At 42.2% G+C, this 27,602-nt stretch overlaps 1 protein-coding gene across 5 annotated transcripts; it reads right to left on the reverse strand.

The window, feature by feature from the left end:
• Positions 1–464: 464 nt before the first annotated feature.
• On the reverse strand, positions 465–26,377 carry GLYR1 (glyoxylate reductase 1 homolog). 5 transcript variants are annotated; one of them, XM_059861623.1, is made up of 16 exons: positions 26,229–26,377; positions 24,168–24,204; positions 23,164–23,243; positions 16,124–16,262; positions 15,442–15,552; positions 12,211–12,297; positions 11,293–11,349; positions 10,187–10,237; positions 9,966–10,039; positions 8,167–8,266; positions 6,892–7,002; positions 6,495–6,596; positions 5,351–5,513; positions 4,761–4,940; positions 4,088–4,212; positions 465–3,756 (listed from the first exon to the last, which is right to left on the reverse strand). In XM_059861623.1, the coding sequence occupies exons 1-16, from the start codon at positions 26,345–26,347 to the stop codon at positions 3,682–3,684; spliced, it is 1,611 nt and encodes a 536-aa protein (XP_059717606.1). In that variant the 5' UTR covers positions 26,348–26,377; the 3' UTR covers positions 465–3,681. The 5 variants fall into 5 exon arrangements, with proteins under 5 accessions (XP_059717606.1, XP_059717603.1, XP_059717602.1 ...); XM_059861620.1 differs by having other exon boundaries at positions 6,495–6,591; positions 6,890–7,002; positions 15,310–15,552; XM_059861619.1 differs by having other exon boundaries at positions 15,310–15,552; positions 26,229–26,376.
• Between the last annotated feature and the right edge of the window lie 1,225 nt (positions 26,378–27,602).

The following is a 27,602-nucleotide window of genomic DNA, read 5'->3' on the forward strand; positions in this document are numbered from 1 at the left end:
ATCATATCTTAGAATACCGAATTGACTGCTGAGTTACTGTTCATAGAATCATGGAATGGCTGGAGTTGACAGGATCCTTAAAGCTCATCTCATTCCACCCTCTTGTGATGGACAAGAATCTTCCACTGGACTCACAAACACCCAAATGCCAGAAGGATGAATATCCCAGCCCAAAACTTAACAGAAGTTGTCATCAACACCAGAACATTAAAACCAAGGATCCTCCTCTCATCCCAGATGCACGTAGCCCGCTGCACTCAGAGCATGGAATCATCCAAACTTACCCTCTGTAATGCCTCACTGACAGTTCCAAGCTTGAGCAATGACTGAAGTGCTCTCAGGATTACTCGGTTTTCAGATTACTTGGTTTTCAGCAGCTCTGAGTTTCTAGTGTTCGGAGGAACACATACTTCATTAATGCCCCAAGACAGCTCTGATAGGCTTTAGAAAATGCCACAAGAACATTCTGTTACCAAGAAAGGTTTTATTCTTTTTGCCAGTAGCTTTGTTAATTGCACAAAAAAAAAAAAATCTTTGCCATTTAAACATTTTCACACATCCTATTCTGAATGACAAATGTTAATTAAAAACAAGGCAGGAAAATAAAAATTCACAACCTTAATGAACTATGGGATCTATCATCAAGGAAAAAGGAAACTGCTTTTCTTACAAGCTTTCACAAGTGTCACATTTTCTCTTTAAAAAGGAGGAAGTCAAAAAAAGCAAACTTCTAAAACAAATCTTCATAAAAAGAAACTTTACAGAATTGTCAACAATATTAGGACAACATTTAACTAGCCAGTTTTATTAGAGCATCTCTCAATCCACTGCTTCCCCCACTTCCCTCCCTCAAATCTCAGGCCTAGGAACAGACTCAAATCCACATTCAGAGGCTACAGACATAAATACAAAAATCTGAGTGAGATGACAGCAATCTCAACTGGCATCTGGAACAGTCTGGATTCTCCCATTTCCATCCCTCCTCTTCAGAGCTCTTTGGTCTCCTCCTGCTTCTCCTGGGCACACCTGTGACTGTACAGCTGTCCAGGCAGCACTGCAGCCACTCTACAGCCACCCACAATAGCTGAAAGCTGCAGTCAGACCCTTCCAGGATAAATTACAGTATTCAACTAGTCCACATCTGCCACTCCCACACAAATAACCATCTCCATTCTGGGAACTACAGTATTTCTAGAAACAAATCCTGCAGCAATGAGCTGCTTTGGGACTGGTCCTTTGAATTCACTATGAAATACCTGCCACGGGACTTGAGAGCTCCTTTGGCATTCTCTCTGCATCCAGAGGCACCACAAACTAACAAAGATCCTCCATTACCTTTGCTCAAACCTTTCACAGTCGCTCTGGCCCAAGAGGGCAGGGACAGGTGGGGGATGCCAATGAACTGGCTCTGCACATGGGACAGTACCTCCTTCTTTCTCCCCAAAATTTTTTCCTTTAGTCTCATTTCCTGCCTCCAAACCCACAACTTCTCTCGGATGCCCACAATGCACAATTCATATGAGAGATTTTTTTTTTTTCTATAGTATGTTTAACAAAGGATTTCAGATGCTAACTGTGGAGTTCTGAGTGGAGAAGAACAGTGTGCCAAAGCAGGTCAATGGTTAGCTATCCTGGCAATTTTACATGCCTTTAACGTGAATACCTACATACAGAATGGCAGTGGCATTGCCAAAGGAACACAGGAGTAGAACTACCATTGCCCACACACAGTGGCCAACAGGCAGTGAGGTCTGACAGCTCTGTTGCCATGTGTTCACTACAGGATATAAGTAATGCAGAATACAGCATTAGCCCACAAGAACAGTCATCACAGGAGGTGAAATACTCAAAGTAACATTTACAGCATAAGGCATTAGATGTTGTGATTCAATGAGTATGTGACAAAATGAGTATGTGACACTTTCTTTCTTAACAAGGTGTCCCTGAACCATACATCCATGCTGCACAAAGCAGGACTGGTAAGAAATCCTAACCCAGGGAAAATTTCCTTACACAGCCATTAAGTTCCCAGGAAAAAAAAATAAGGTGGCTGGGGCAGATGCCAGGAACACAACCTAATTTGAATTTGTCTTCTTTCCTTTCAGAATCCGAGCCCAAGGGAGGAAGGAGATTGTACCACTTGAGAAGTGATTTTGGCCAAAGTTTCTCACTGGCATTTTTCTAACACTCGAATTTAAAATGCAAGAACACTCCCAAAAGGCTAATACTGAGAATTGGAAAATAAAAAAAAAAACCCAAACAAACCAAAAACCAAGCCACACTCCGTGCATTTTTTGTGACAGGCATCCTTTGGACTCTGGGTTGCTCTGCTATCTCACTGAGAGCATCTCTAATCCCTAGCCTTGGCATCTGCAGTTCATGTCACCCATCTCTACACTAAAGCTCAGCAGCGGTCTTAGCCTCCCCAGTCTCAGTTACTGGTCTTTCTAGAAGTTGGAATCTGGCCACAAGCAGAGTTCACAGATACAGGGAGAAGGCTTATGCTGTGCTATCTTGTACCCAAAGTAGTAACACTAAGAAAGTGTATGGAAAATCTGACATGTATAAAGATCACTAGTCAGTACACAAAAGTATCCCTGTGAGGTAGGTAACCATCACCCACCTTTACAGATGGGCAAACAGGCTGAGAGATGTGACAACCATGCAAAGGCCAGAGAGCGTGGAAAGGAGCTCAGGAATCTCAATCTCTTGGATCATTCTTCTCTCCCTTTTCAGACTCACCACTCTGCTTGTGACACTGCTGCAATCCAAGACACCTTTGTAATTATTGACTACAAGGGTTAAAAAAACAAACAAGTAGTAACATAACATAAGCTAAGGCCAGGAACAAGTAAAATCTCTAGCCCAGTTTTATAGGCACTATGTTTGTCTTGCAGTTTTCTATGCAAAGGTGTTACTTTCCAAAGATGTTTTGGATGGGCTGTGATAAGCCTTTCAGGAGCTTCATTGACATAGGCATTCTCCTATTTTCAATACAGTTTGTGTTCCCTAAGCTGTAGTTGTTTGTACAGGGGAAGACATGGATGCAATGTGTTGTCTTTAACAGTACAGGAATTCCTCCATCAAGGTGGGGAAGTGGAAGTCTAAAAAGAAACTGAATCAAGACAGTGTTGCACTCAGCTCCCCTTACCCTCTGGAACTGCCCTTCTCCTCCATGGGAGGTGCTTTGCTCTCTAACAGTGGCTAATTAGCAGGCATGCTCCTCACCTTACTTGAGACCAAGGACTCGAGTGATATTCACAGGTAGATGGGATGTATGTCACCCTGTCCCCTTGATGCAGAGAGTCCAACACTTGCATTATTTCACAGCAAAGAAGAAAAGGGATTGTTAGAAACAGCATCTTGGACTAGCAAACAAAGAGGAAAATTAAAGCAGCCAAGCAGCAGATTTCTGGCAGAGTTGCCTCAGAGCTTCTGAACAATTGCCGCTGTTCCGTCTCATGACTGTCAGTGCATGGCATGGATTTTTCTAATTAGACTGCAACAATCCGAGCCCCCTCCTCCCCCCTCCTGCCACAGTGGAAGGCTCACCACAGCAGGTCTCAAAGTTTGTGTATAAAAGGAAATGGAAAGACAGAGATGGACTGGTCCAAAGTTAAAACCCAGTATCATAATAATATTAATCAATCATCATCGTATGAACAGTAAGAAGGGTGCGGCCTAATGGATGTAGGCCCTGTACACTGCGGACATGTCGTTGTCAGATTGGTCCAATGCTTTTGCTCGTTTATAGACCTAAAGAGAAATCAGAAAAGGATCAGAGCCTGCTCTTGTGTGAAGCCTCTTCCCAGCAGAAAAACTCCTTTGCTGACCACTGCAACCAGAGAATCACACAGTATGTCAAATAATCCAAGTGCAGACCAGAAAATGCCAGGTCTTTCTGTGTTTCCTGATGTAACATTCTAAGAGTCTCTACAATCAAAACAATTACAATGCCACCCTAGTCAAAAAATATTTCAATCACTGTCTTAGAGATGACGTAATTCTTTGATCTGTGTCTCTGACTGACAGATGGCACTGTTGAATAAATGTTGAAGAACACATCTGAACACTGAACAACTCTTACCTCATTGGCAGCAGCTGCCATGGGAGTTGGGTGGTTGACAGAATCGCCCAGTGCAATAGCTAATCTAAGATCCTTCTGGATGTACTTCAGGTAGAAATCAGGTTTAAAGTTTCCTTGCAAGATATCTGCAGAGAGGAACCCATGCAAAACTAAGCACGACAAAAGTAAGCCAAGCCCACGCTGCAGGAGGCTGTAATTCAACACCAATCTCTTTCCACTGCTGATCACTACTTTTAGCTCTCCTGTTTTTCTACTCTGTCTTCATCTGGCCACAGCAGATTGATATCACTACTGCCCACTGACAAAGTGATCTCAGATTTCTATGCAGCTTGTTACCCCGCTGCAATGAAATCCTGACTTAAGCCCTAAGCACTCCTAACTCAGATTCTCAGAAGTCCTAGCTATGAAGGGGAAGGATTGGGAACTCAGCTCTTCATTTACAGAATGCTTAAAATAACCATTATCCCAGGTTGATGAAGATGAGATTGTTATTTTCTACCTTCTGCCACTATCTGAAAAGTTAGTTTTAAGCATTCATTTCCAGAATGCTTAAAATAACCACTATCCCAGGCAGATGAAGATGGGATTGTTATTTTTTTACCTTCTGCCACTATCTGAAAAGCTGCTAGATTGTAAAAATGACCTGTAAGAAAACAATGTAAGAGAACTTTACTTTGGCACTTCTGGTCCAGGAAGATGCTGGCAAGTTGTCCCTGATTGAGGATATCCAGAAGGGTCTGCTGGGACTGGCCAGTCACTTGAGCCAAAGTCAGTCCTTCTGCTATTGTTGCCATGAAGCTGCCTTGGACCATGTTCACAATCAGCATCATCTTGGCAGCATTGCCTACTTCACCTGGAGTGAGACACACCATTGGGATTCCTCCAGAAGAGAAGTAGCAGCCCTGCTTCCCCAGCCCACACAGCAGTAACACTGCTAGACTCCTGTCATCAAGCACTTGGCATCTCTCCCTTGCCCTGAAAGACTTCAGAAAACATTTCCATTTTCCAAGCACTCAAAGGAATGGAGAAATAATAAGAAAATTTGATTTAAAACCAAAAGTATCACAGATCTTCCAAAATGAGCCAGCATTCAAAAAAGAAACCTTAGCCTGCAGGCTCTAAAACTGGCCAAGTTCCAGAGCAGCAAGCCAATTTCCCGCACTCCCCACAGAGAAAAGGTGATATATACATCTCAGACTCCTTGCTGAAATTCCCAGTCCTTGCACTAAGAAACTGCTATCAGGCCCTCCATGTTTCAATTACCTAGGAAAAAAGAGGTCTTCCCCATGGCTTGGAAACAGCTGCTGCAGTCCTCATATAAACCCCTGTCGCCAGCTGCCAGGATCACAAGCATTCCATCATTAGAGAGCTGCTGGTTTCCTGAGACTGGTGCTTCCAGAAAGCGACCACCTCGGGACACTATCACCTGGGAGAAGAGCATCTCTGGTTAGCTGTGCATGAACAGCAGCAGGAACATAATTTAGGGCATACCTGCCACTAAGGACAGAAATTTAAAGCAGAACAAATAGCTCCAACAGGAGAGGAAAGCACTATTGTGATGCATCCTGCAAAGTGTGATTAAGACCAAAAGGGTCCAGGCAAGACCCTCCTGCACCCATCACTACTGTGCATGTTTTAAGCAACTGAACTGACATGCTTTAGTCATGGCACCATATACTGGCCAAGGGATCAATGTTGAAGGTGTGTATGTGGCATAAGAACCCCAGAAGATTAATCATTATATTTTCCCCCCTTTCCCACAGAGGAAAGGTCTTTGACAGATCTCTTCAGCCGGATGTTTACTAATATGGGTGATCTGCATTCTCCAAATTAATGCTACACACTAGTGCATCAACAACATGTCTACTTAAAACTTAAAGTTCCCCTCCCTTGTAAAACCACACATGCTGCCTTAGGGCAGTGGGGAACAAGCAAGATGCCAAAAAAGAAATCACAGATACCACAGCAGAGGTAATCAGAACACTTCTACAGAAATCCTATAATATTTCTATAGAATGAAATGTGAAGGCAATAATTTTCCCCAACCAGAGCACTTAAACTAGGCAGATTATGCATTTCATCAGACAGGGTAATTAATCCAGACAGCGTTTTACTCTCCAGTTTGCTACAGAATACCAACCTGTCTACAAATATTTCTTAGGGGATCAAAACCTGGCTGTTTGCAATGGTGTCAGGTAACAGCTCTGCCAAATCTACAACTTTGCTGGTATCACCAGGGAACATCTCATCCAACACTGTTTGCTGGTTAAGACTTGACATATTGTCTTGTTTGCCTGGAACTTGAGACTCTCCCAAAGACCTCTAGAAGTTTTATTACCAACATAAACTGAAGAACTGCTGCTGAATGAACACCTGCTGCTATTAAGAGTCTCAGTTCAGTGATTACCTGGGCCAGCTCTGTGACTGTATCTGCATCCACTGTGGACATATCCACATAACACTTCCCTGGGCGAATCCCCTGCAACACTCCACTTGGACCAAGCACCAGCTGTGGAGAACAGAAGAGCGGTAAAGCAATAGGGTGTCTGCAGAGAAACCCCACTTCTGCAGGAGTCCAGCTGAGCCTGGCACTACAGTGGCAGACCCCCAGAGGGTTAACCTGCCCTCAAAGACTTAATTTTTTAAATGCTTAATTTTTGTTAGGACATTTATTTTTACAAAGCTGCACTGCTCAGGATGTACAATGATCCAGGCTACTGTGGTCAGCAGGAATCAGAACCGGCATTCAGTGACTGCCATCTCATAGTCTAACCAGCAGAGGTAAAATAAGAGCTAATCCTTACATCCTTTGCTGCTTTTGGATCTGATACACAGGCAAACGTGATGTCACAGGTGGAGACTACTTCAGCAGGGGTTCTTCCCAGCCGTGCACCCTCCTGGATGAACAAATCACACTGCAAAAGGCACAAGTCCAAATGTAAGACAAATTAAACGCAGAGCAAATGGATTCTTTGCATTTTGTTGTAAAAACTCTACTGCTGGACAAAACTCCAAAGAAGACAGGCATGTTAATTACACAACAACTTTGTCTTCTTCTGTTGCTTTGTCTACACACACATATGTGTGTGCATGCAGGGCTCTTTTGCAGCTTTTCTGAAGAACAGGTGAAGAACTTTGAAAAGAAGACACAAAGAAACAAAACCCTAAGGTGAAATGGTAAGTATGTTGTGGGTTTGACAAGAAATTATTAGGGGGAAAAAGGAAGATTTAGGGAAAAAAATTGGTTAAAGGACATAGCAACATGTGTTACCAGATAGTAACAGGAATATGCACATCTGAGATGAGTGTGTTTCAGAGGGCTGCTGCTTCAAAATCTTAGCTCCTTCTTACCCTATCCCCTCATATCAGCCATGTTTTGCTCTTAAAAAAAATAAATCTTTTAGTCCCCTTTTAACAAAGTAACCACAGTGCCCTTCCCACTTTGCTATTCCACAGCATCTTACAACTACCACATCTCCCCCAGCTACCTACATTGCTCCTCCACTGTCTAGTATATAAGTGCAATGCAATATAAGCTCCATTTTCAGTTAGAATACTCCTATAAAGCCCTTCTCCATCCTGGACTCATGACATCACAGGTCTTTGACAGAACACTTGTTACCACATGACTAGCACAATAGATGTAGACTAACCTGCAGCTGAGCAGTGCATCTTACCATACCTCAATCTCCTGGGATAACTCCATGCACCTGGCCTTTTTGGCACAATACATTGCATCGCAATTCACATCAGCAGTATTTTCAGAGGCATGTTACATTTCATTCTTCAGCACACATATAAGAGTGTAATATACAAGGGTTAAATCTTTCTAACAACTCTCTCCTCTCACACTAAAAGGCAGTGGGGTGAGACTGCTGACATAAGAGGGACCACACTAGAACAGACCACAGCTGCACGTAGCCACGCCCACCAACAAGCACATAGGAAACAGGACAAAACAAGATGGCAAGCATATCCTTGTGTTTCTTTGGCATCCCCTCCCAGACACCATTGACAGATGATTCCATGAGATACAGGGGGTAAATGAATGTTTAGCAGAGGCTTAAGCACATGCCTACCTTCTCGGCAGTCCGGTTCCAGACAGTGACAGTGTGACCCATCTTTAGCAAGTTGGAGACAATGCCACTTCCCATCAGACCAAGGCCCAGAAATCCTATCCTGAGGGTATAGATAAAAATTAATGCAAGAGAAAGCAATCAGTGTTAGTTTCTCATGGCGCTGGAAATGATGACAAGCAAACTGGAGCATCACCAGCACAAAAAAATACCCAAACAAACATGTTCTACTGCAACCACAGCTACAATGGGCAAATACTGAGCTTTAAAAACAAGCTGGAATTTATTTTGCTTACCAAGCATCCCTAAAAATTTCCTGAAGAAAGTCTTTAGCCTATTTCAGAAGATCACCTAAATATTAAAGGTTTGGATGGTCTGGATTCTTTTTCATTGTTTGGGGTGGATTGTTTGTGTGTGGTTTTTTGCTTACTAAAATTGCTGTTTGTGTGCTGTTGACAGTTATTGACTTACTGAAGTTAAAGGGAACATTTAGAAATGAGCAGGTGCTTCTCTAATTATTGATCTTCAGACTTTAAAACTAAGTCACACATACAATGTTTGCTTGCATAATTGAACGATACATCAGCATCCTAGTTTTAACAAAATCTAGCAGAGACTACTGTGATAAGCATCATGCCAGACCAAAGACCTAGTCCCTGTTCTACAGATGCCATTTCAGACAGAGGAAGAAAGGAAGTATTAGGCCAGTACAGGTCATCATCAGTCCCAGAAAACAGCCTTCCCCTCCTCCCACAAGCTGGAAAGAATTTTGCTCCCTTCATTCAAAAAAGAGACAATATGCCACCAAGTCTCTACAATCACCTGCAACAAAAATTCCTCTTGCAGATATTGCTGCAAGAACCCTTTTGCCCATCATGAAGTTTCCCACAGTTTTCAAAGCGATTCTGAAGCATTCAATTGTATCCAAGGCAACATCACAACAAAAGTTAGTTCCGCAGAATTAGCCACACTACAGCAGCACCTGTCCTCTCCCAGCTAGCCATGCTGTCTTTTCTCTTTCTGCCCTTAGACAGGGCAGAGGAAATCACTAAAAGTTCCTTACATGGCCCAAATAAGGTCTACCTATTTTCAAGTCTCGAAACCAGCAGAGGTATTCCTTCCTTCACAACCTACCTCTGAGATGCACTTTCCTGAGAGACTGTTTTATCTGAACAGCTTCATTGCTATTTTTGTTCCCCTGCAGTACAAGTGAGAACTGACATCCCATGTGAACTGCCCCAACAGCAAACAGCAAGAGTGGCCTGAACTCAATCTGAACAGAGCAGAAGTTACAGGAAGCTGAAGTTAGCCTTCTCTCACTCTATAAAGGAGAATGGGGGTGTTAGGAGAAACCAGAAAGCTCATGTGCTACACAGCAAAGTTTTTGTGATGGGAGAACACACCTCCCTCTTTCTCTTGTCTTCTGCATGCTCAGGAGAGTGATTAAATGACCCCAGTCAACTACCGGAGACAGATCCCCTTTTATCATCCTAGCTCATGCAACACTTAGGAATACTGGTGCTAACATGCTGCAGTGGGACCTACTGAAAAAGGCAACTGCAGAAACACTATGAATTGCAGATATATCCAGGACAGAATTTACTTTGAATTTTGTATTGCATAGCCCCCTTTGTTTTTAGCTTCCTCTCTCCCACCTTGCCCCCCAAACAGTTTCACACAAGGACAGAAGGAATGTGCAGTTAAAGGGAAATGTTAGGTTTATTCATTCTCAGTGACAGACAGGAGAGTGGCTGCATGTGTGAGCTGGGAAGGAAATGGATAAAGTGTATTAGAGATCTTACTTTTTGTCTGTAGGTGTGATGCTGCCATTGACTGCTGTGCTGTCTGCTGCCTGGATGGAGGTGGATCCTGTCTCCTGAGGGAGTGGGGTGGGGGGACGAGGGCAGGGGGGTGGGGAAGACAGAGGGGAAAAATAATAACAAAAACAGTTTAATGCACGGCTCTGGAAGAACTGCTATGCCTCGTAACAATAAACATCCATCAAAATGAAGATTTGCTTTACCTCTTCACAAACCTTCAGCTTCTTTGTGATGGCTTGATAGCAGACAGCTGGCTGTATGGAGAAGACAAAGCGTTCAGGGGAAGGACAGTGCTGATTTACTCTGCCGAGCAAACAGACCATATCCTTATTCCACAGAAGCAGGCAGCTCACCCACCCACCACCACCTTCAAACCAGGACAACTCCGGGGCTTCCCTCAAGCGGAGAAAATAAAACCTAAAATATATTGCAATATATTAAGATTGCTCTTTCCCACCCTGCCCCAGCAATTCAGCCTGTCTTCTAACAGAGGCACTGCAAACTCCCTTCTGTAGTTCCTGTAACAGGCTCCTCTGGAGGCACCAGAACCTGCGCCATCCCTACTCCTACATTTAGTTCTCTGAAGCCTCCCATGAAGTCTCTCATCTACGCACACTATGTCTCTGCAGCTGTGGAACCAAAACCTTCTGGTTAATATGAGAAGGCATGTAGAAGGCTTTCTACAAATGTTAAGGCAAAGGCTGCTCCTTCCCATGCTGCTTACTGTGAGCTTGTACAGATAAAACTGTTAGCAGCTCTTAATCCTCCTGGCTCTGCCCAGATCCTCAGCGAGATATAAATCCTTTTATGCTTAATTTGATCTTTCCTTTTCCTCCTTATGTTCACTGCTCATTATAAAATCCTGCAAGACTTCTGACTCTCAGGAGATAAACAGGCTGTATTTTACATGGAGCTTTTCTGGTCCTGGAAGTTCTCTTGCAACATTCAGTGAATTGGCAAGCCTATCCAGATGAAGAAGCTGACAGGACAACCATCAAAAACAATCAAACAGGATTTTTAAACACAAAAAAAGCTTTTCCTGTCCATCCTGTTCATTCTACACAATTTATTACATCAGATCTGTCAAACAACTAGTGCTAAATAATCTTGAATTACTTAAAACTATTCACTGTACTTAATGCTAAATCACTCTAAATCTTAAGGCTTGGAAGTACTTCAACTCATCTAACTGCCATCCCCTAAAAAAGAGAATTCTGGAGCTCTTTATGCATACTCCTTGTACTCAGTTCCAGCAAAGGGCAGGACTCCAAGCTACCCTGCAACATGATCCTGTCTGCCAAATCCTTACCTTCTCTGTCTGGCTCAGCAGGAAGTGATGAAAGTGTGGATCACTGTCCTTCACAGGCTACAAAGAGAGAAAATACAGCCTCAAAAATAAATCCAGAGAGTCATTGAGTTACCACAGCACAATTCCCTTGCTCTCCTAAGCTGCATGAGAGCAATAGCATAAGGCGGAAAACATAAAATGTATCAGCTGTCACAAGGAACCTGTTTCAATTAAGTAGTTTACATTTTGTTTCATTCTCAAAATCAAAGCCATTCACCTCATTTTTGTATATCTGTAGGAAAACCAAAGAAGTATACAAGCAATATTACCATGGGAGGAAGAAAATTCATCTTCCGCTTCTTCCTCTCCCAAGCAAATGAAAACACTTATTTTCCAGGTTCTAAGTAATTCCATAAAACAGCATTCTGGGAATTGACTGGAGATTGTCACATGCCAAGCAAACCCATCCTAACAGCAACAAGGACTGAAGGCCCAGATCCCTCATCTCCCCAGTGAGCATCATACATACTAGCCTGGAATCACACTGCTCTTACTCTGCTTTACTGATCACTCATTCATTCAACAAAATCAAAAGGCTTTCAAAAGCTGCTTTGTGAAGGAAACCAAATGTAAGCACCCCATGTGATAGCATTCAGACAGGGAGAGACTATCTATATCACCTCCACTTCCGGGAAGTCAGTCACAGAAATGCTTTTGAAACAAGAAGCATAAACATTAGTACAGCAAGTTTAGTGTGAATCTGCAAGTAGTTCCACAGAGACAGAAATCTCATTTCCCGAACTATCGGGGATATTGCCCAACTTTGTTATACTGCAGTATGTTCGAACACAAGGTAAGATCGCACTGTTTAACAGCCTAACAAAAGGCTCTAGATTTGCTGCCACAAACTCAGAAGGTAGATGTTGTAAAGCTTCTCACCTCACTCACACTCGGTGGCCATTTAAATCCAGCTACTGTTCCAGTCATCACTCTCTTCACTGTACTTGACTCTGGAATTGTGAGGTCCTGAGGAGACAGAAGGAGGATCAGAAAGAGCTTAAAACCTCGCTCAGGAGCGGGTCACAGCATGATGATCATTTGAGCACACACAGAGAGCCCTGAAAGCACTACAAAAGCCTTCAATTTCACAGGCCTTTCCAGCAGCATCCATATTTAAACACAAAGTATTAGCAACACAGGTGAGGTGAGAAAAGCATCAACTGCCAGCTAAGGATTTCAACCAGATTTATAGCTTCTGGAGAATCCATTCTTCATACCTAATCACTGCACTTATGCAATGAGCAGAAAACAAGCATGCTTGATCACTACTTTCCTCTGGTGGATGCAAAACGCTTAACAAATGAGTGAAGAACATCATTACAATCAGAGGTCTGAACTCTTTTAATCCTACCCTGTCACAATAGAATAGCCTACCTGTTCTCAGGAGAAGCTTCAAAGCATAAGACTGACTGCCACATCTGCTCAAGTTTGCAGAATCCATGTGACAAACTGGTATGTGGGCTGCCCCATCTGCTCCACAGGCCCCGGTTTGTAGTATCATGATAGTATTTAACATACTAGGGCTTTTACTGTTGAGCAGATTAAACTTTATCTTTTATTTCCCCAAAACATATAGGCTAAAATAGGTCTCTATGCTATAGGTCACAGACATATGCTATAGACATCTAGGTTTTTATGCTACATGAACAGAATGCACAGGACTTCTACATAATACGTGCTGTCTTCCTCTGAAATGAGGGTTCAGAAATGTAGCCACATTACCTCCCCTCCGAAACTACTTCCTGAAAATGCACAATGTACCTTAGTATCCATACAGAAGCACAAGAGAAGAACATTGTTTGCAAAAACAGCCAGAGTAAGACTCCTGGAGGTAACCCAGAACAATGCAACTGTCTGAGGGTTAGCAGGACAATGCAGACATCAGTCTCCAACCTTGTAGTGCCTAGGGAGAGTCCTGCATACTTCAGCTGGTAAAGTGTGGATAAAACCTGCTTTGATACCTATGAAGGTTTGCTGGTCCTTCAAATATATTCATATAAGCTTAAAAATAAGACTATGTGAATGTTCATGTATGGCCACAGAGCCTTTCTAGACAGAGCACATCTCAGCAAAAACTGGATTCTTGATTTTTATGCATTCTTATTACTTGGAAGCCAGAATTTGGACCTTATTACTTGGAAGCCAGAATTTGGACTGGGACAGAGGAAAAAAAAACCCACAAATCCTAGGATCATATTAATTCAGACAACAGCATAAATGTTTTCTACTCTAGGGCTAAGAACTTGAGGAATTTATGAGAACCAGGCAAGAAGACAAGATTTTAAAACTATTTCATAGGCTGAAAACCAGTATTAAGGCAGTATTGTTATATTTGCATAGCAATTATTTTATTTGTCACTTTCAAGGCTTACTTTCCTACCTTATCCTGCTTAATTTCCTGGTTTGTGGCCAGGAAGTTATCACACAGCAGGCCACCACTGTGTGGCAACTTTAAAACCAGTCTGCTTGTCATGTGCCAGTAAAATAATGTCAACTACCACAATTAGCTCACTCAAAGCACTCTGATGTCCTGAGGTAGGTAACACAGTAAAACCTATGCAATGCAATGTGTCAGCACAATCAGAATTCGCCCAGCCATTAGTTTTGATTAATTTTGGAATTAATCTAGCTCAAAGACACAGAATCACTTTGCAAGTGAAAAAAAAAGGTCTTGTGGCTTATTTAAACAGAAATATGTGGAGACACAACATGCTTATTGGAAGACACTTGGAAAAGTGAAAACTCTGTTGCCAGTGAAGCATTTTCCTGCATCAGTCAAGACAAGTTCTGAAATTATTAGTTTTAATTCATAAATATGCACACATTTCTCCCCTCCTCCAACTTCCCTCAAAAGAAGAAACTGATGGGATCTGTTACACAGCCTAATTTCACAGACATTGGTGCTAAAAGAGAGCCAATATTTCCTTTAACCTCTTAGGAATTGGACTTGATGATCCTCGTGTGTCCCTTCCAAATCAGGATATGCTATGACTCTATTCTATGATGCCTTCACAGCTAATATCTGAGATGATCAGCTTCATTTTGCTACATCAAGAGAGAGTCTGCTGTTCAACCAGCGAAGGCCAATCCATTCACAATCCCAGAGAGCAAGGACCACCATCTTGACTTGCATCCTGACTGAAAGAAAAGACTGTGAAGCACATCGTGATCCCCTTGAAGCACAGATGAGCAAGCACGTTGCTGTATGGTGTTTCAGTTGAGGTCTCCCAGTTGTCTTCAGGTGTAGTTGCTGATGAAGGATATGACTTGTAATAATCCACTAAAATAAATATCCATTTGGAATAGGAAGATCTAGACTGCAACAGTGAGTTCCATAATAAAAAAGGCTGGAATTCTATATGAGGGTAGACAAAGTGCTGCCACAACATAGAGAAATATCAGGGAAGTAATAGGAATAAAATATTAAGGCTCTTTTATAATGGATGATGGGAACATATCCTAAAGCACAGAAGCTGAAATGAAGACAAGTCTTCTGGTGGATTCCCCAAGCTAGGAATTTCTTCTTTCAGCCCTAGCCCTTAAAGATATCTCACTCCTTATGAGTACTGACGTTGAAGTTGAGCAACTACTTATCACCTGATCATACAAGTAGATGAGATGGGAGAAGTCAGGAGCCAGATGAAGACCCATATCTCCTTGCTAATCCTTCCCACACAAACTGAACTCGAGGGATGACAAGACGAAAGAATGGAGTCTCCGATACAGCTTTCAAAGCCCTCTCAAAGATACAAACAGAGCCACTCACAGCAACTAACTGGTAAAAATCACAGGAAGAATCAACAATATGCTTGCCAATGGTATCAGTCAGCCAAATGGTCTAGAAGTAGCAACATGGAAAAGCTTAAAAAAAGGGATACTGAACTGATTCTTCCTGCTGGCCTGTTAGTCAAGGTGCCAGTCAGCCCTCAAGTCCAGCTGCCAAGTCCACGGGCACTGGCGGACATGCACAACACAAACCTTCTCATCCTTGGGTGGACGCCCCCGCTTTCGGGGGCTCTGATCCTGGGCTCTTTTCAAGGGTGATTTTGATCCTCTCTCTGACGAGACAGAAGAAACCCTCTTTTTTCCTTCCCCTGTGCCCTTCTTCACCTTTCCTTCAGACAAACTGGCTTTGCGTTTCTCTTCACCAGCAGATTGCTTGCCTCTTTCTTCACTCGAATTACGCCGATTCTTCTCTTCAGTGGAGTTATGGGAAGACGCCTGAGAGATTATAGAATAGAAGATGGTAAGGAAAGAAGAGAAGAGATGGAATGATTTTCATGCAAAACGAAGGATGTGAAGGACCCTGTGCTGATTACTATCAAGTAAAACAACAGCACAGTAACTTGAAAACTACGAATCTGTTAGACCTTTGGAGCTGGTGAGTGAAGTTCCTAGTTAGTTCTCCTGCAAAAACACACCAGTCTAAGAAAGCACGTAACAGAACAGGCCACCTGAAGACTTGCCAGGACTGTGTGCACTTCCAACATAATGAAGACAAGACTAGTAGATACCAAATTCTTAAGACTGATTTATAAAATCATCACAAGTAGATCAATTAGCCTCTTCAGTTTCTTCATCATTTAATAATCCAATAATCACTTTTCCCCACCAAACAAGATTTAATGGGGAAGAATAGAGGATAGGAAATAAACCCAAAAACCAAAGGAAGGAAAACACAATCCTCCTCAACTTGCCAGAGGTAACAAACTCCTTTCACATAACAAAGCATCTAATCATGATTCATGCCAAAACCTGTTTTAATGCACACAGTGAAAAAGAACCCACTCACCTGGTCCTTGCCTTTGGTTTTTCTAAGAAACTCCTCTACAGCATCCACAGCTTGCTGGAAGCGCTTACCCTTGTTAATCTTTATCATTTCCTCTTTGTGAGGGTGATAAGGCTTCAGCTGCTCCACTTTGATCCAAGCACTTGAAACAAAAAAAGAAGCTAGTTATAATTCTCCAAACTGCAGCCTTCTAAATCCTCCTGCTTTGAGAAACACACAGCTACACTTTCTCCCCCAGCTCTACTGAGCCCAAATTCACTTCCTATCTAGAAACTGAAGGGCTGCCATTACTGAATTCACTGAGAATTTTCTTCTGGCACTTTGTTACTTCTTAAGTTTTATGTCCTCTCATCCAAGCACTGTCCCCCTCTAAGCATTATTCTCTATTGACAAAACAGCTTTTGGATGTGATCACAGGATGCATTTAAAACAACAGCAGCCCAATAACTGCACTCATTTCACTATGAGGAACACCCACAGACCCACGCCTCCAGGTAAAGTAGGCAATACCACTAATCTACTTGAGAAAGCAAAGTTCACCTAACAATGCTCAGCTATCAATCCCTGGTTTAAATATACTGAGCACACAGGTGTCTAAAAAACTGTAGGAAAAAACCTCCAAAATTATGTATTCTCACTACAGAGATGACCACACAGAGTTAATACAAAAGCAACAGCTCATTGCTGAACTGATTTCTGATGTACCCAGGTATTCTGTATGAAAACAATAATTTTGTTTTTGAGAAAAAAGAATTATTTCCTTTGCCCCTGATTGGGGCAATCAGACTTTCTCTTGTCCCCAGGTTATTTCTACGTTACATAGACAATCCATGAATACGGGTTTTAAATATTCCCCAGTGCAGTCTAGCTTCTGCAACCAGATGAAGTGATTTAAAGGCTGCATTTTCAGACACTGTATAGTTAAACTGAACATGAAGATTAAAACAACAAAAAATAATTGTAATGTTTTGCTGAATCTTGATTATTTCTCCTCTCTTCACAAAATAAACTCTGTAACTATATTAAGACCTTTCTCCTCACTGGCAATAGCAATTGTTTGTAAATTCCTTGTAATCAGGAATCAACTTTAAGAAAGTAGAATGAAATATTTTGGGTCTCATTTGCAGAGACAAGACCTGCTAGAACCTACTGGAAAATGCCAGCATCCTTTCCAAAGAACCCAGTGCTCCTGCATGCAAAGCTGAATCCTTTCACTTTGTTTACATAGTTTTGTAAGAACTGACTTTATATAACAAGTCAAATCATTGCATTCAGACTAGAATCTGAGTCCAGCAGCTATTCAGGAAATCTCTCACAGAGGGACATTGCCCAGACATTACTGTGAAACACACCTTAAAATTACCTTACACTGTAAAGCCTGCTTGTATGACAAACAGTGACAAACATCCCTGTGTACCACAGAGCACCAGCTCATGAAACGCCTTTCATTACATGTATAAAGGAAACAAAGTTTTGGACCACAATATAAAAAAACATATTAAATGCTGTTGCAGGACTGAATTTCTAAATAAAAATAAGTTATTTTCCCTCAAGGCATTCTCTTAGGTTTTTGCACATCCTATCACTCCTCACTGCACATGTTCATTAGCTTCCTTTCTCATTCCTTTTCCTTTGGTATGGAGAAAGCCTGAAGTACAAAGCTTTCTGATTCCTGGCTTCAAAGGTGCATCTTGGCACTTGTGATCCACCAGAACAAAGGACTAGAGATCTCAGAGACAAACTAATAAGTGAAAAACAATCTTAAAAGCTGCCTCAGTTAAAAATAAACTTAAAAAAAAAACAGGGGAAAAAAATTAAATTGGTCTTTTCCTTTCCAGTTTGTTTATGCATCACCTACTTGGACAACCTTCTGTAAGAGATGAGTATCTTTTGACACCAATGTCCGCAAACCAATTGCATGCAGTGTTTCAAGCACTTGAAAACACAAGAACTTTTCACCAAACAAATTTATTCATGTTTATACACAAGATCTCAATACCCCCAAGGCTAATGAAGCCCAGTATTTAGATCAGTCTCAAGGATACAACATATAAAATGAACTACTGTTTCTCTCCTGATATAGCAATGAATCAACGCATGAAAAAAACATTAGCGATGACACTGAAGATGTCATATTTAAGATGACATTGCATTCATACTGCTGCACAGTCACCAGGCAACTGTAAAGAATGGGCTAGAGGGAAAGTGAAAAGATGTAATAAAAATACCCATTAGCAAAAGCTTTCTCTTTTCATTTCTCCACACTGTTTCTTATCGTCTCCAAAATACCACTCCTAGAAAACCACTGCTCATGTCAAATCCACATTATAAACATGAACAATAAGCAAAACTTAGAATAAGCAGAGATAAGTATGAAAGTAACCTGCAGCCACACAAAAAGAGTGGCACAGAGAGATGCAGAGACACCAGACTGAAATCCATGGCACAGGCATGGCACAGGCAAGGAGATCTTCAAACCTTCACCATTCCAGCCATTCTCTCCCTGTCTACAGAAACCAACTACTAATGATAAGCTGAAGAAATGAGATGGAAGAATATCCACCAAGCCTTGCTTTTTGCAAACCATATAGCTAGGGATGGAAAACAGTAGCACTGTATCTCCAAACTTCTGTTTACCACTGCCTGGGAAAAATTTTATTGCTTTAGACTGCAGCACTTTAGATGCCCACACTAAATGCTAATACAACCCATTCTAAAAGTCAAAAGAAAATTGCTTAGTTATTTACAAGGCCAGCATGTCTGAGCATACTACAAATCAAGACGGATTTCCTTTGTTAAAAGAGAACATTCCAAACCTCATATATTAAGTAACTCAACTAAACTCTTCAACTTAGTACATAAACTCCTAGGAAAAAGATACAAAAATTGCTACCTCATACTAGAATAAAGGAAGGGATATTTAGAAGAAACCCTGAAGCAGGGCAATACCAAAGGAAATTAAGTATTAGGTTTTTCAAATGTGTGCAATAAAATACCTCCTCAGTACGAGACAGAAGAGTTTTGTCTGTAGTGATTTTCAGCTATGGTACTGTGCCTGCAGGGATGTTGAACAACATTACAGCTGGCTCTGCTACAGCAACACAGAGCTCTGCATGGGATAATCTGCCTCACTGAGAAGTACCGGGAACACAAGCTCACCCACTCCATCAGCTCAGCCCATCCCTCCAGACCCTTAGACTACTAAGGTGTATTTCCAACAGTTGGCAAATTTACAGCAAGTGTTTTCTGATGTCAGGATTTGAAAGAACATTTCAGAAAGACTACATCCTGAATTGACTCTCTCCTTGAAAACCAGCAAAAACAGTGGCAAAAGAAAAGGGTAGATGCTTTCATCCCAACAGGACATGAAGGATGGAAAGGTAATGAGCGCTGTGTTAACATTATTGTGCCTGATGGGAACAGGCTGCAAATTATTACATTTATCTTCAGTTGCAAGCTTCCTCCATTTTTCCCTTAATATATAAAATCATGAAGTGCCCCTTGACCCCACCATATTTAGTTTCACACTAATGCTATAAAAGGTTGTAAGGAAGAATGGGCTGTCCAGGAAGTGTCCCCTGACCCCACCATATTTAGTTTCACACTAATGCCACAAAACGTTGTAAGGAAGAATGGGCTGTCACAGCTTTCTGTTAAGACTGTGATATACATGACTTGCAAGTCCATTTGGCTATCAGGGAATACCAAATGGAGAAGAAAGGTGAATGGCTGTGTTTGTACATACGTCTGACGCTGCAGGATGGTCACTAGTATTTCTATAGAGTCACAGTAGAAAGATACCTTCAAAGCAATTATATCTTAAGTTTTAATAATGAATTCCTAAGCAGGTTAAAAAATGTAAAACTATTTTTAACTGTATGACACGCACCAAGAAAGACTTGCAGGCCAGCCAGTCTATTAGTTTTAACTACTAAAAGCAATAAATGTGCATACATAGCAAAAAAAAAAAAGTTCTTACTTTACTGAAATATCTACAAAGATTTCCTACAACAAAACTGTAGCATGGAAACAAAAATAAAAGGGGATTTTAAATACTATCTGAGAAGCACAGTTAGAAACACAGATAAAAGGTCTAAGTACCACTTCTAAACTAAATTAAAATTGTTTTTTAGATTCCTGTAAAGGAGTTGTTACATGCTTGTCAGGTCTATGGGCAGGAAACATCAACTGTTCTTGATTTAGATAGAGAATCCTTTTCATGTGACTTACTCTAAGAAGAGACACTCAGAAAAACAACTCCTAGGCAGACTAGAAAAACCACCTTATCAATTTGGAGAACAATGTAAGAGACATTACATGATTGCCTTAATTGCACACAATCACTTAGAAGAGGACATGGGTATTACACCACTACTATGAACATCAGGTGGCTTTCACTGTGGTAAAGCATAAATGTACTTTTATGTTTAAACACAAGCAAAATCTGCTTCCACGGGTAGAGAATCCTTATCTTCCAGAAAACCCATTCCTTCAGAAGTAAAAGAAGAAAACTAACATCACCAACACAACACATGGAGTACAGAGCTCTGCAGAAAATTTATCAAAAGCCAAGATTTAGAGAACAGTCTAAAGGCACTCATGCTCTCACCTCTGTATGTTGGACCAAAAGTACTCACAGCTTTCCAGTTAATCTATTTCCTTAGTCACTGCAGCATTGCAAAGGCCCAGTATACGGTAATATTCAATTTGCAGAAAAAGGAAAATGCATTTTCCCTGTGCTGTATCCTGAGCTAGCCAGAATTTCACAAATAACCAAAACTTATACACTACACCAAAACCACTGCCAAACTCATCAATATGTTTTTATTTACCCTTCAGCTCTGCTCATGCACATCAATTTTTACTTCTAAACATCTTTCTCCTTAACCTTTAGTATGACAAACCAAAGCCACATGAGTCAGTGGGGAACAATTTGCACCCAGCCTGGAACAGGCACATTTCTAGCCACAGAAGGCACCTAGGAATCCTCAGAAGGAAGACTAAAAGAGGGTCTGACATGGCCTACCTCTTGACAAACTGGCTGGCAAAACCCCCAGAAGTTCATGGGAGGGACTGTACCCAGAAATCAGCATTGCCTTTGCCTTATATGCACTGGACAAGAGGTGAACAGCCAATGACCAGATCCTCTACTGTTCAACCTCAAAGGGTGAGGCAGTAATAGAAGAGCTGCAGCAATGAATCCATGGTACAGAAATGCCATCATACAGTGTGAACATGGCAGAAGAAGTGAGGTGCTAAAAAAGAAGCTATATGAACTAGACCATCAGTATGGATAAGTGGACTCCTCATCTCCCCTTGAACAGTGACAGCTCTGCACTCTGCTGTTCCTCAGGCTGTTCCTAAGGGGGTGACATTCTCTCAGTTACCTTCCAAGTCCTGTTTACACACACACCTGAAAAAAGTATTTGCAAAACCCACTAGTTTATTTGTACAAAAGAAGTAAAGTGATTCCATCTTCATCTTCACATTTGAAGTGAAATAATTTCTATTTTTCCTGATTTGGCTGATTATGCTCAAACATGAGAATTTTCTCAGGCAACACACTGGTTAGAACAACACAGCTCTAACCAGCTCATCCTTTTGACATTCCAAGTCAGGACAGAAGAGGCACACAAGCTTCTGTCTCTTCTCTCAACATTATTTGAAAGAAAGGTGATAGTACTTATTTCTATTCAATTTTTAGATAGAGTGTGCCAATCAAAGCAAGCAAATTTCTAATTCTTGATTATCTAGCACAATATGATTAAATTTCACAAGCTGGAGATGTGGGAAAGTGGCTACACTACAACAACCATAATACCTCACTGTGCCAGATGACCAAATTTGCCCTGGCCAGAGCTCTAGAATCTTGTAATAAATCCTGATTATTTTGCAGCTCTGAACTGTTCATATGCATACATGTTATTAATCTCAGCTACAGTATACAAGATATTTGACTACTTGTCTTAATACCAAAAAAAATCTGTATTTGATTCAATAATGTGAAATACAAAAATTGAGAACAAATAATCAGGACAGAAATAATCCACTTAAACTCAGAATTTATTAGGTCAAATAATCATATTTAATAACACTACCAAAAAACGTTCTCTAGCCTCAAATCAACCTTCACCTGCCTCAAATTACTAGAGACCCAAACATTCCCATTACTATGTGGCATTCACTACTACTCCATCAAGTTTAGACCTCATTTCTTAATGGAAAAATATTTTAGTATTATGCAAAAATAATTTAGCAGTGAAAAAAAACCTTCCTTAACAGACATTCATCAAATGGCCTCAGTTCTTGTCACCTTTCTTCCTAGAAGTAAAGGAGTTTTTAGACTTCCACAGATATTTACAATTTTCTTCTTTATTCCATTACTTAATAGCAAAAAATAAAGAGGAAAACTGAAAAGTTATCAAAATAATTTTAAGTTTCATGAAATATCCAAGTTCCCGGGGCCCTTTGGTTGGGTTTTTTAACCTAGTTTGTAATCATTTAAATCTAAGACAACTATGATTTTGTTCACATTTGAAATCATTAAATTCTACTTTGCAAAAAGGAGTCTAAAACAGTTTTGGATCTCTCTGTGAAGTCTTCCAAAAGCACAGCAAGAATGTTTTCAATCAGCATGTAGGACAGTATATTCTTTCACAAATGACAATTATATAGCTATTTTCATTCCTCTGGCAGAAAAAAAAAAAAAAAAAAAAAAAAAACCAAACAAAAACAACCAAAACAACCACTCTGAGCTGTACCTTTCTCATTACATGCTAAAATCTAACACAGGCATGTCACACCTATAAGTGGTGAGCTATCATCACAGCAACTCAAATCCTAAAGCTAAGTTTTTATACTCTTCATACACCCCAGTGAGCAACTATAGCATGCAATAATAGTTAAATTTCTTTTATTGTGTGGTTCAAAGGGAATCCTTTACAAACTACATTGCACTGTAATATTAGTAAATATCTCTTCCAGAAAAGATCCACATTATGCGGTACAATATTTTCCCCAGACGAAAACAAGGAGGTACATACTGATCTTCTGTTCCAAAAAACTTCACGAAGAAGCACTTTTTTCCTCGAGGTTTCTTCAGATCTTTAGGTGGGTTAACAATCTAAAGGCAATTAGAAATCATAATTAAACATTTTACCATCTGGTGTTGAGCTATTATAGATTTTTTTAAAATCAGATTAGGAGGATAACTTGCATTAATAAAAATTTGTTCCACTTAGGTAACCTTAAGAATTTAAACTTTGTCTTTACTAGCAGAATAAATTTCTTATCAACTTTAAAATGTTAGTAAGGAGAAAAGCTATCATTCAGTTACAAGGTGACACCTATAGAGTGCCCAATAAGCAATAACCAAATGTTTATAGCTGCCAGCCACATTGACTATTCTTTTACCTGACTCATACTGTTACCTCAGCATGCTTAGCCCTCATATGGCATATAAGATAAAAGAAAGCCTTTCCAAGAAGTAGAAAAAATAGAAATGGCATATAAAATTCCTTTTTTAAAATCTTTCATCTGAAAAAACCCCAACCAAATCAGAAGTAGGATCAAACTACCCCAGATATTCTCAAAAATGATAGCTCTAAAACAGTATCTTGAGAAGCCAGACTCCTTATTTCCATTATTTAACACAGTACTGTTAGCCAACTTACTATGGAAGAAAAGAAACATGTCTTGCAGAAAATGACAGGGATTAAACAACTAAATTTGGGAAACACAATCAGTTCCAGAGCTGGCTCTCTGTTGGCTTTTCATTCCTCATGAACCACCAGCTCTTACTGACAGACTGAGATAATATATCAAATAAAGTCCTAAACTAGTTCACACTTTAGATTTGTGGGGTAGATGTGTAAAAAAAAAACAAACAAACAAACAAACAAGAAAACCAGTATTAATCTACAACTGAAATGCTTTCAAGCAAAGCTTTCCCTACACAGAAGGAAAACACAAAAAACCCACACCCAACCAAAAAACCCACAAACCATGAAAAACTAAGAAAGCAATAATAAATACAAACAAACCTCACCTTCCCTGGCCATGGAGGGTAACGGCCCAACTTCCCCCTAGAGAAAAAAATATATTATTAGGCACTAGAACTAGAGGAAAAAAAACTAACAATCCCAATGTCTGCTTTTTCATGTCACACTTTTCATAATAAGAGAGTTACAATTTGCAGTCAAAACCTTCTGTTCAAGGCAGGACACACAGCTGACATCTGCACCTAACTCAGGTCTCTGGACAGTCTGCTTGACCTTGCTGGACTGCCAGAACTGAAGAGAAGAGCAGCAGCAACACAGTCTGCAAGATACAAGAGTTATAGGCACTGCAGCACCATAAGTGTGGAGATTTCTTTACATGGAACGGAAAAAAACACGGAGGCAGGCAATGAGACCAAAGTTCAGGTCGAGAACTTCTATCTACCTATCTAGAGCAGCTGGTGAGCAGAGCAGCCACCAACTCCCAGCACAGAAAACGGAGATTCTGATTCATGCAGGAAGGCATTAATAGCAGGCTCCCCTCAACAGGTGTTCCATTATCACTTTCTTCAGGTGCTCACCACCACAATAACTGAAGATATGAAGAGCCATAAAAGAAAGGTAGAAAAGCTTACTTTCTACACTCACAAATGTTTCCATTATAAAAACTAGGCAATACTAGAAATAATCACAGAGGAGGAAGAGACATTAGTCTTAGCCCTCAGCTCACCAGCCTTCTTGGTGAGCTTTATGCTTATTTCACCCTTGTCATTGACTTGTGCTGCAGTACTCACAAAAACCCTTTAGTAACTGTCTTGCAAGAGATGGGCAAAGAACCTGTGAGGCCCAACAGCTCCTGACACAAAAATTCACAGCAAGTGGCACTGCAGCCCGTTGAGATGGCAACGCTGCACAGAGGATTCAGAAGCCAGGGGCAGGAAGCAACACTGTCAAGAGCTGTGACCATGACCATGTCTCATATTCAGTGTTCCCATTACTGTACTGAGAAAAAAATTCAGGAAACCCTTTCTGCTGTTGCTGTCTGATTTTTAAAAGTTCCCTGGGACAGCTCTAGGGACAGCATCTGCCTGTCACATACAAAACTAAAGCAGGATAATCTGCATTCCAGCACTGAGATCAACACTCCCCAAATTCTCATCTGAAATAAAGACGCTAAAAGTAACTAATCTTTATGTACTTTGCTGTATAAACTAGACAACTTCCCAGCACTGTAAATTTTTCAGATGAGAGCTGCAGTTGTCACAGCCTGAAGCAGAGCCTTCTTTTTATCTGGCTTATCAGTATAAATGCATGCATTTTTATCACGTATTGGAAATTAGCTACTTCTTTGAGCTCTGGCTAGACAGTCTAGCCCATCCAGCACAGCGAAACCTATGCACTTAATCGGTGCCTACAGGGAGCGTGGAATGCTCTCACTTCTGCCCACCAGGAAACACAAAATCACAGCTCTGACTATCTGAAGGTAAGATCGCAGTGACAAGGGGAAACGGCTTCTGGGGGTTTCCAACCTGCAACGAAACGCTAGACTGTTGTGTTGCTTCATAAAGCATTGCCAAGTATCGGCGCGTGGCTCTCCCTAAACACTTTCTATCTCTAACCCTTCTCGCATCCCTCGGGAGGTGAGCCCGTGCTTACAAGGGAACACCGCAGCGCTCGTCCTTCCGTCCCGCTCCCCTCATCCTCCCATCTGACACAGCTTCCGTCATGCGCCGCCCCCGCCAGCCTCCCCAGTGCCGGCCCGGCTCACAGCCCAGCCAGCCTCCCGCCGGCCCGGTGCCCTGGCTCCGGGGTGCCTCCCGCCGCTCCTCCCACACCGGCCAAGGGACGATGACGGCGATATCCACAACCCGGCAGCAGCCCCACCACTGCACTGCCCTGCCCTGCCAAGCCCCACCCAGCCCACAGCCCCTCTCCGAAGTCACCGCGGGCTGACAGCGCCCAGCGCGGCCCAGCCCGACTCGGCTCCCGCTGCGTCGCTCCCAGGGCGGGCTACAGCCCCGCCTGCGTCAACGCAGCCGCAGCCTGATTCCGCTAAAGGCGCCCGGCCCGCCATGCTCCGCGGCTGCCGCCCAGCCTGCACCGCCACTCACCACACCAGATCTCCGAGCCTCAGACTCACGGCAGCCATCTTACCGACACAGACCGGCCGCGCCGCGCGGGGACTGCCGGGAGGGCGAAAAGGGGGGAGGGGGGCGGTGGCCGCGCCCATTAGGCGGGCGCATCACGTGGGCAGGCGGTCCGTCACGCGTGCGGGAGGGATGTCAGCGGCAGCCGCCCCCTGGTGCCCCCCCTCCGCGACGCCGGGACGGCGCGGGGCGGGGCCGGGGCCGAGGCAGGAGCGGAGCGGAACTCAGCCGGCCGTTCTGCGGGATGCTCTCGGGGCTGCTTCCCCGCCGTGGGTTTGGCGGGGCCGTTGCGCGGGAGCTCGCTGTGGAGCGCATCGTCGGAAGCAGCGCCGTGTGCCGAGCGCATTGTTGGAAGTGCAGGTGGCGGCCCGTGGGGCGGCGTTACTCTGCTGGGCCGCGCTGGTGGTGGCTGCCGCCCCCGTCGGGGCCCGTGTTTGTGCCGGAGCAGCGAAGGGCGCTGCAGCAGCCCGCAGTTAACAGCGGTTCCCTTGATAGAATTCTCCTTAAGAAGCCGAAACCGAATGGCTCCGTTGCTGCCGCTGCTCGGTGCCCTCGGACCGTATATGGATCCCCCGTTAGTCCCGCGGAGCTACACAAGGAAGTGGCGGGTTTGGAACATGATTTGCGTTCGTTCTCCCGGGCAGGAGGAGACGCCGTATGTGGTCGGCTGTTGCGGAGCTGCATCGTTTACCTGATGACTAGCTGTGTGTCGTCGTGTCTTTCATTTCTGTCAGTCCAACAAAGCCAGTTCCATATTTTTTTAAGCATTCTTGTTACCTCTTCTGCTCTGTGGACTCACAGAAACTGCTGTGTATGGGCCTTAAACAAAAACGAGTTTGATTCTTGTGCTGCACAACCCCTGGGTACAAGCTCCCAACTCTGTACCTTGTAATAAGGGGCTTAACTGCTCTGCTATTTCCCCCAAATCACTTTACTACTGGGAGCCTCCTCTCGTTTTTAACAGCTGGATTTAGATCAAGTATTTTATTCTAAGCCAGTGTTTCTCAACTTAATCAGGTACCTCCTGCTTACTCCTATGCCCCTATTTTTTTTCAAGAGATGCACTAAATTAGTCTTAAGAGCATTGTCAGCCTTTTTAATTTGTGGTTTACTTTTAGTGTGCAGCACACATGAACGCACCACTTTCTCCTCACACATTGATCTTGGCTGCTGGAAAAATCCACTCAGTATCCTGAATGCCTTTAATATAGGACTTAGCAGCAGCACTGGAATTGCTGTGCTTCCTTTCATTTGAGATACAGATTTCAATGAAAAAAAAAATGCTTCTGTCAGATTTAATTTCCCAGTATTTAGCCAAAATCCAAGGGCTGATCTATG

Source organism: Haemorhous mexicanus, chromosome 17 (genome assembly GCF_027477595.1).
Source record: "Haemorhous mexicanus isolate bHaeMex1 chromosome 17, bHaeMex1.pri, whole genome shotgun sequence".
NCBI classification, from domain to species: Eukaryota; Metazoa; Chordata; class Aves; order Passeriformes; family Fringillidae; genus Haemorhous; species Haemorhous mexicanus.